The sequence below is a fragment of the Chlamydotis macqueenii genome, chromosome 9 (assembly GCF_036417535.1).
Source record: "Chlamydotis macqueenii isolate bChlMac1 chromosome 9, bChlMac1.mat, whole genome shotgun sequence".
Lineage (NCBI taxonomy): Eukaryota > Metazoa > Chordata > Aves > Otidiformes > Otididae > Chlamydotis > Chlamydotis macqueenii.
In genome coordinates this window covers 25,194,122-25,203,129 of record NC_141564.1, presented here as the reverse complement: position 1 = coordinate 25,203,129, position 9,008 = coordinate 25,194,122, and the positions used below count along the sequence as shown (strand labels likewise).

General features: G+C 41.0%; 1 protein-coding gene across 1 annotated transcript; it reads right to left on the bottom strand.

Annotated features, from left to right (window-relative positions):
- Window positions 1–252: 252 nt before the first annotated feature.
- NMD3 (NMD3 ribosome export adaptor) lies at window positions 253–8,174 on the bottom strand. Its single transcript, XM_086755032.1, has 15 exons — window positions 8,054–8,174; window positions 7,685–7,819; window positions 7,185–7,281; window positions 6,327–6,407; window positions 5,820–5,948; window positions 5,198–5,288; window positions 4,943–5,021; window positions 4,522–4,618; window positions 4,165–4,282; window positions 3,366–3,511; window positions 2,654–2,766; window positions 2,079–2,151; window positions 1,471–1,577; window positions 546–616; window positions 253–408 (listed from the first exon to the last, which is right to left on the bottom strand). Exons 1-15 carry the CDS (start codon window positions 8,095–8,097, stop codon window positions 275–277), a joined length of 1,515 nt encoding a protein of 504 aa, XP_086611158.1. The 5' UTR covers window positions 8,098–8,174; the 3' UTR covers window positions 253–274.
- Window positions 8,175–9,008: the final 834 nt, after the last annotated feature.

The window sequence follows — 9,008 nt, the reverse complement described above, 5'->3', positions numbered from 1 at the left end:
AGAGAATAAAATCTCTGCCTCTGGACATCCTTCCTGATCAGCTGTCTCCAGCTGAACTTACATTGCAATGCTTGCAGCAGAAATTTAACTGTAGTGGCTGATTCTCTAGAAGATTATATATAAAATACGAATTCAGGACCATTATTAAGGGGTAGAGTGGTAATTATCACATTAATTTTCACATTCATGTGATAATTTTGTAATATTTACTTATGTTTCGGGTACTTTTTCCTCACTAAGGGAATATTTTATTGCATTGACTAATGCGCCATTCTTATTCTGTCATCATATTTGCTCCCTCCCCACCAGTGGCATCCTCGGAAATATGGAGATCCTCTAGCATTTCAGCCAGACTGATTCGTGGAGGGCCGTCATCATCTGTGTCGCTCTCCACTGGAACATCTGCATCTAAAAACGCAATAGAAAGAAAATAAAAATCCCAACAAACAGCTAAGGAGAGAAAATAAACCCTAAACACCCTGAATAACGCCATATATATAGCCATGATCCAGTTACATGCAAGGAAATGGTTAAAAAGGCCTTACTTCTGTAAATGTTGACATTCTTCCTGATGGCTTCATCTTCTTCAAGATCTTCAAGGAAGTCCTGGTATTGCCTGTAAAAGATGGTTAATGTCTTTACTCACTTTTCCACTGGCTTTATGCCAATTTGTAAAACAAAATAAAATCAAACAGAGCCCCAAGGAAGGACTGCAGTTTGTGGTCCTACAGACACGCCTTCTGATAGCATTCCTCCATTTCCAACTCATTCTGTCTCCTTTTTGTTATCACCTATTAATTTGCTTAATTTGCCGGTCCTCATTTAACTCTAATTGCCTTGTTTCTTCTACTCGGTTATTTCATTGTTTCATTCACTATTTAGAACCTGCTGTTGCTGCACCAGCTTTGCCAGTGAACAAAGCAGTGAGGAGCCTGTTGTAACAGATGTGTCCCTTTAGCTAGACGGACACTAGCTGTAAGCTACAGACACAATCCTTCCAATATACTCACTTGTCTCACAATTTAAGCTTTTCTTGGAAAAAAACATAAAAACAGTTTTTATATTTTGCAACAGTAAACCTGAAAACCTTGCAGTGCTATCTTTAAGGTTTCAGGATTTAGTCTGTTCTCACACCTCCCTGACTCATTGTCCTCAGTATCCAAGTTCCAGGAAAACTTAGCAGAGAGTACAAACGTAAGGCACATATGCTTAAACACTTCATGCACTAGGGAAAGGGGGAAAATGCAGAGAGATAATGCTCTCCAGGGAACACTGATATCAACCTCTCTTACGAGCCAGTGTCACGCTCAGACAGAATCAGTGGCATTTGCTTGTGCCTCCTTAACAGTCAGCACATCACGCAGCATTACACTGGGTTTATCCTCAGCAGAAACTGGGAAATGTGATATCTAGACTTGGCACAGCACCGTAGGTAGGAGGGACTAAAAAGCTTCATGGCAGATACTGAACCTTTCATCATCTGTATCCGTGCCTTCTCTGTCCCTTTCCAGCTCTTTCAGCTTCCAGTTTCTGCGACGCTGGCGTTTGGTACGGTCGTAGTTCTTTTTTATTAGCACCTACAGTGAAAACCAGCAAGTATTCACAAACGCATCCCTTCAATACTACTGATGAGACTCTTTCAAAACCCCAAACTCCACCCAGATCTCGATTTGGGCAGCTATAAAATCAGCTGAACAAATGGTAGAGTCAGTCTGGCACTCAGAAGTTTTCCATAGAATTTACGTCGCATTTGACAATTCAAGATTTTCCAAACGCTTTTGATTACGTGTGAATACACACACTGCACTTGTAATAAAGTTTTCACCACCAGTGCATGGTAATTTGAAAACCAACAACAGAGAGTAAGGTAAGAACATAAATGTATCATTCAACCATCACTCAAAAATTTAAATAGCGAGAAAATCATTCTCAAATGTAGATGCTATTCAAATGTCAATATTAATATCCCCTCTTCCTTTAGGCACTACGGAACTAATGAGCGCTCATTATAAAATCATATTCCCTAATACCCCTGGGTAATGCAGTGAACTTTGAACCGAGAAAGAAAATGGTCTTACCACATCAGGAATACTGTGCGGGTTCATCTTATTGGCAAACTCGTCATTTAAGTTGCAGTTCGCCAAGTCGAATCTAAAATGAGAATAGGTATTTTATCCCACCCTTCTATGTAGGTCCGTGTATCATGTGCTTGTATTAAAGAGCAGCACAGTCTAAGTTACAGCTCCTAAGAAACGTTTCAGAATCACCTAATTTGACTAATCTTACAAAAACTTCACATTTGTCATTGCTGCATATGATACTCACTATCAAACAAAAACATCTCGCCTGGTATTTTAAAAATCCCTCCTCTCTGTTTGTGTCTAAGCTGTTATTCCAATCTGCACTCTAAAGTCAGTACTTCAGCTCTCTTATTACTAGTAGTTGTTTGCGCAAGATAACTTCTGCTAGAAAAAAAGATTTCCTGTATAAGGACCATCTCTTCATGGCCAAGAGGAAAGATTCTACCCCTTCCGCTGATTTTGTTTAGAAACGAGAACAATTCAAAACTTTTTTGAGAATCCATAAGCCTGTAGAAAGTCCAGAAAATTTTCATTAAATAATCATTTAATAAAACCCAAGAAATGGAACAGACCCCAAGACAAGGTCACCGGGATTCAGGATGTGTCCCAAGTGAGTACAGCAGAAATACTGATGATCCGTGTTCAACTCCGAGGTTTTCTGTACCCAGGCTTCCGCCAGCGTGTGCTTGAGGAATGAAAAATATAACGCTCTGGTTAATCAAACGCAGCTTAACTTGCTGTGCTATTAGAACATTTGCACTGCTGTACTACTGTTTTAATTTACATTTGTAATTAAATATGTATTTCTACGCCAAGCACCCAACGTATTGCTTGCTACTCCTAATTTCTCATCTTTACAAAAGTAAAGAAATGGACATGCCAACCACTTTCTACCACATACAGCTTTTGACTGAGAAGAAAGTGTTTGGTACTTATTAATTAACTCTGATTAAAAATAAATGCTTCTATACTTCAACAAAAACAGTTCCATAATCGAAGAGTGGCAAAGCTAATATAAAATAATTTCAATAATGATAGTAACAAGTAGAGTTTAAACTCTTCGACAGGAAAGAATTTCTGGAAGCGGAATTGACGTGATTGCAATTTCCAAAGCAAAACACTGTCCACATCTGCCCGAGAAGAGCTTGGGCCAGCGCCAGGACACTGAAAAGCATACACCTGGCTTGGCAAGGTAGAACAATTCAAAACAGAAGTTCAGCTGAGTAGGGGAGGGAGGGGAGAGAAAAGCCCAAAACATCGAATCAAAGACAGAGGAACTCTTACTTTGTTTGATCTTGCCCCTGCACCTGCACCTTTCTTCCTTTCTTGAGCCCTGTTGATATCCACAATGATGAATTCCTCTAGTTGTTTTGGGTGGAACAAGCTGTTGAAAGGGTGGCGCCAGTAGGTATTGCTGTCAATTTCTGCGACTGGAAAAAAACCCACCAGCATGGGCAATCACAAGGGAGAAAACGTCTTGTGAAGAAATCAAAAGGAAAAGGAAGCATTTGCCAAAATTAAGGCAACTGCCAAATGCATTTTGTTCAAGTTCATTATTGCAACGCAAGTATTTAGGACATGGCAAATTTGTGTGACAGGAGCAGTTGATCCGTGACAGCCACATCACACATCAGGTGTCTGAAGCACAGACCTTTTTCTTCACAAGAATCATTCTCCTGGATGTGTCCTTATTAGAGGTATTTTGCTGGTAGGGCTTACCAGCAAATATCAATCGAAGCACAGTGCTTCTGGTACCCAAGTGGCTAGAATCGCAATCTAGAGAAAAACTAGATAGCATCTAATTTTAGAAAAGCATACCTGACAAATTTAAGTACTTAGCAGAGACCTAGAACATCCAGGAACTTAACACTGACCCTGCACATTTTGCTTAGGAAACTACGGAAATCAAGCTTAGAGAACTACGTCTTAACTCGCTATTGAATTTCTACGTCAGTGATTGTACGGATACATTTACAGCATTCTGGTCTAAAAATAGAAGGTGTCATGAAAACAAACAAACAAAAAATTCTGCCAGCAGAAAAATCAGATGCTGCTGTAGTGCAGAAAAGAACGCCTAACTTACTCTGCAGCGTGGTAGGATCGATGAGGTGGATGGTACTTGTCACTCTAATGCACACACAGATCTGGCTCATGTTACCGAGACTCTGCGCCAGTTTTGGTGACAGACATACAACGTTGTCCTGCACAGAAACAGAAAGTAGTTTACACTCATATTTCCTTATTTTTTAATCAACGCTTTAGAGAAATCTGAAATAGATTTTTAAACTTTGTATTTTCAGTTTTCCACCCAATATCATCCAGTAACTCCCTCAAGACCCTTCCATCCCCCCAAACACACAATAAACCAGAACTCCATCCCCAAAACCAAACTCTATCCACTTCATAGAATACCCTGAAGATAAAATAAGAGGGAAGCTACCTTGCATATTGGAACAATTTCCACAGAGAAAGTGCTTTTGTAATTGTAGACATTACTATGAATATCATGTGAGATCAAACGCTGGGATGATTTTGATCTATAAAACATAAAAAAATAGAGACTTCAAGCGGCAAGAAGGACACTATGTGAAAGAGGAAATAATCAGCACAAAGTACAGCAATGAAAGTATATAGCTACGTACTACAAATACAAAAATTTTAAAAAAACCCAGAAAAATGCATGAGGATTAGTTTTACAATAGCCAAATGGAAAACATTGGACTTCTGTAGAAGGGATTTTGTCTGTTTAAACAGAATACAAGTTTCATACACTTTCATTCACAAAATTATTTAAAATGAAGGATAGAAGACATTTCCCAAAAGCTTTTGAGCATTCAAGGCAATAAACGTAAATGATATACCTGGATGGAACCGTACACTGAAGAAAGTCTACCATCTTCTGGGCCTGTTGCTTTGAAGAATAATAAAAATCCAGGCCATCTTAAAGAAAGGAAAGCTTGATGAACATATCTATTTCAAGTAATATGTTTTTTTCAAATACAATACATAGGCTAACTAATCTGCTGCTTATCTGTACATACCTATTAGCACAGTCTTCCCATATAAAATAAGTTAGCTTGTTTTCTATTTCAAGACTTACAAGCCCCCTCACTCACCGTGGATTTCTTTGATGCGAAGTGTATTTTGATGAAGCCTGTGTTTTAAAATCAGCTGCTCCAAGTAGTAGAAAGTCTTCTTGTGCAGAGTCTAAAACCAAAGACAAAATTATCAAAGTTATTTAAGAACCGTCTAGTGCAAATGCAGTATCTCTGAAGAATAAACATTTATATGAAGAGATCATCCAGAGAAGGAACGGTCCAAAGTCTATTCCAAGTAATCCAGAAGATTTCAGAGATGTGCTCTATTTATACCAAATTATTTAAAGCTTCTATTTCTCATTTTTGTATAACTGGTTGCTAAAGATGCCATCTTCTTTAAAGAAGATTTAAATATTTATCAACAATCTGTCCCACTGGTTCTAACACTGCCTTAAAATACAGAAGGATATTTAGTAATTCACAAAGATCCTCCTGTCAGACATCATTTAAAAAGAATATGCTTATAATACTGGACAGCAGAAAGATCAGTAAGAAAAAACCCAACACGAACACAAAGTGCATTACTGTGGCAGTGTGCAAGTGTGAGTACATCTTTTTCTGAGAAAATCATAAAACCATCCAAAGATTTGTCCGCCTGATTGTTCTGCCATGAACAAATGAAAATTCAATTTGCCTTTACCTTTTGTCTGACTTGCACTACAGCTTTCCAGAAATCCTTAGCTTCAATCCTATGACAGTCTTCACACATTTGAGACTGGACTATATATTCCACAACAAATACTTGCTGAAGAACTGCTCCGTTTATCACCTGCAAAACAGAAGCGTAAAAGGTTTCCTCATTAGTCCTGTCAAGACAGAAAGCCAGTTTTCCACAGCATTCTGCAATAACTTCCATACTATACTACGTGACACGTAGCTGTATTTGGGTCACAAATATTAGGTGTATTTTCCCAACTTTACTGGAACAATAACAACTTTCTTCAAACTGTGATCAATGGCACTTTAATGATAAAATTTAGGCAGGATGAAGTCAATATTATTTCAAGATAAGTCAGTAAACACATGCTGGATTTTACCAAAGAGAATCACTTATCTAAAGTGTAATATAATTAAAGAGAAATACAATCATACTGTTTGCCATAAAAGTTTTTTAAAAGACACACATAGAATACTATACTCCAATTACCTCTTTCTGAACAGTCAGTTTCAGCTTCAGCCTCTTAGAATGTGGTTCAGTCCAAATAAAGCCTGCATCGATCAGCCGGACCTGCCAGCGGGAAAGAAGAACTCAGCTTTTGCCAGCAGTTGTACCAGCACCCGCGTTAAAAACACGCAGCTCTGACTACCGCAGAACACAAGCTTGTGGTATAGGTCACTGTTCCCCTACCAAGTGAGCAAGTGAATAATCTTAATTAAAAACATACTTATTAGTACACCAAAGTCAATTAATAACGCGTAGTTAGAACACAGAGTCTGATCTACCTAAAGTAACGGCGACGCAACCTCAGACTGTCACACCAGAGTAACTGACGACACTGCTCAACAGTGTCTCTGGATGGCATGGAATGATGAATTTGGATAGTACGACAGTTTCCTCAAGACTCAAAAGCCAATTTAATCTCTAAAACTAAGAACATGCAGATTTACTGCACCCAGAGATACTTTGTATATTTAAGTATTAACCCAACAGCAAGAAGCTCAATAAGGCAATCTAATTCAAACCTTGATGACTGTGCTAACAAAACAGCTTTTTTTTTTCCTAAAACACCATTTCAGATTTTTCCTCCAATAAGATTCTGAACCTAAGAGACACTTTACTCAACTTAAACATGTGACTTTCAATTTAATCTATATATAGACCTCTGCAACTCTCTTCCATATCATTGTAAACCACGACTATTGTATAAACAATTTTAAAAATATATAAAAAGAAAATTGTAAAATTAAGGTGTATTTAAAATATGTTAGCTTCCTTCAGTTAATTATGCTCAACGCCCATACCAACAGACATCCTATGAAAAAATCAACAGAATTAGCTACTCACCTTGCTGAGCGAAGCTTTGATTTTTTTAAGACACAACGCGAGCAGCTCTCTGGATTCTAAGGCACACTGAATCCAGGTTCCTGGAGGCTGAAGGTACCTATGACACAGGAAGCATTTTACAGCACACGAGGCTGCTTCAGCAAATTAAATCACTCAAAAGCTTAGTTATTTACTAAGATTTCAGTTTTAACTATGGAGCTACAGCTTTCGACTGCGCATTAAGATCCACGCATTCCAAGCGCATCGACACTTTTACCACTGCCCTTACCAACTTGCCCGTTTTTTTTTTTTTTTTATTTCAAAGGCCACAAACTCACTCATTTACATTTTCCAGGCCCTACTTAGCAACACCTTTCTACTTCCACAAGAGAAGAAATACAGGAACGTGCTGGAAAATGGGAGAGCCCTGATAAGAAGGTGGCGGGCTGCAGCCACCACACCCAGAGGGCCCGCGTCCCCCTCGGGAGCTGGGGAGGGGGAAGGGGGGCCCGGCTGCCCACCTTTCGCACTGTTTGCAGAAGTGGAGGGTGCCCAGTTTGGGGATGCCCTCGGTGATGTCCACCTGCGCCCGCAGGCAGCCCACGCACATGTTGGCCGGGTTGGGCGGGATGGGCACGCCGCACTGGCAGCAGAGGCTGGAAAAGCAGGGAGGAAAAGTCAGTCACGGACAGCGACGGGCAACCCGAAGGTACGTATAGGCTTTTAAGTTTATTTTTATTTTAAAAAGAATAGTAGCCCGGGACAGTCGCCACCCCCCCGCCCCGGTTTACGGCCGCCCGGGTGCCTCCCCGCTCCGCGGCAACGGGGCGCCCCGAGGCCGAGCCCCGGCGGGCAGAGCCCCGCCACCCCGCAGCCCGGCCACCGCTTACATGTTGCCCGGCGTGGGAGCCGCCGGCCCCGTCATGTACTCCATGGCTGCCGCGACACCGGGTTCCGGGCGGGAGAGGAAGAGGAGGAGAGCGGCGGTCCCGCGAGAGGCCGGCCGGGATGGGCGGCAGGGGGCCGGCGTGCCGCCGGCGGGAGTGACAAGATGGCGGTTGCCGCTTCCTCCGTGCATGTGGAGGCCGCTTGCGAATGACATTGTAATTCATGATTCTTTGGAAAATTAATTCGTTTTTTTTTTTTTTTAAATCATGGGATTTGAGCGATCTTCCTCCCCCGCGGGGCGAGCCCGTGCTGTTATTGCAGCAAATGGCGGCAGAAGGGCACAAGCCTGGCGGCTTCTTGTATTCCTCCCTTGGCTGTCGGGTTCAAGTCCTCATTTATTTTTTTTTCATGGAAATGCGCCACATTTATTAACGCAGGGACTGATCTGACAGGTATTGCACGCCCGAAAATCATCCTGAAATTCGTATGAACTGGTGCTGTCCCCAATGCATGAGGAGGTGGCCCTTTACAACAGTTATTAATTCTTAAAGGTTGCAGCTAATTTATCTTTGAGAAATACTGCTTTGAAGCAATATTATTGTGTTCACCAGTGTATTTTAATGTGGAGGAGAAGAGCCAGGCTCTTCCAAGTGGTGCATGGGGAGTGGATGAGAGGCAACAGGCATTAGCTGAAACAAGAAGATTCAGAGTAGTTAAGGAAAAACTTTTTTACCATGAGGACAGTCAGGAACTGAAGCAGGTTGTCTATGGAGTTGTCTCTGTCCTTTGCGGGTGTCAAGCCTAAGCTGTTTAAGATGCTTAGCAACTGGCTCTGGCTTCACGGTTGACCCTGCATTGTGCAGGTTGGCCTAGAGACCTCCTGAGGTCCCTTCCAGCCTGTATGATTTAAAACGATGTCTCTCTTCTCGTAATATAACTTAAAGGTTAAATACCAAG

Bases quoted from the DNA above. Each gene is read 5' to 3' on its own strand.
- NMD3 (XM_086755032.1), bottom strand. From the start codon at position 8,097: ATGGAGTACATGACGGGGCCGGCGGCTCCCACGCCGGGCAACAT. The intron at 3,512-4,164 runs GTAAGTTAGGCG...GTTTTTTTCCAG, and splicing joins CGATCCTACCACGCTGCAGA to TCGCAGAAATTGACAGCAAT. The intron at 409-545 runs GTAAGGCCTTTT...TTGCGTTTTTAG, and splicing joins GAATGTCAACATTTACAGAA to ATGCAGATGTTCCAGTGGAG.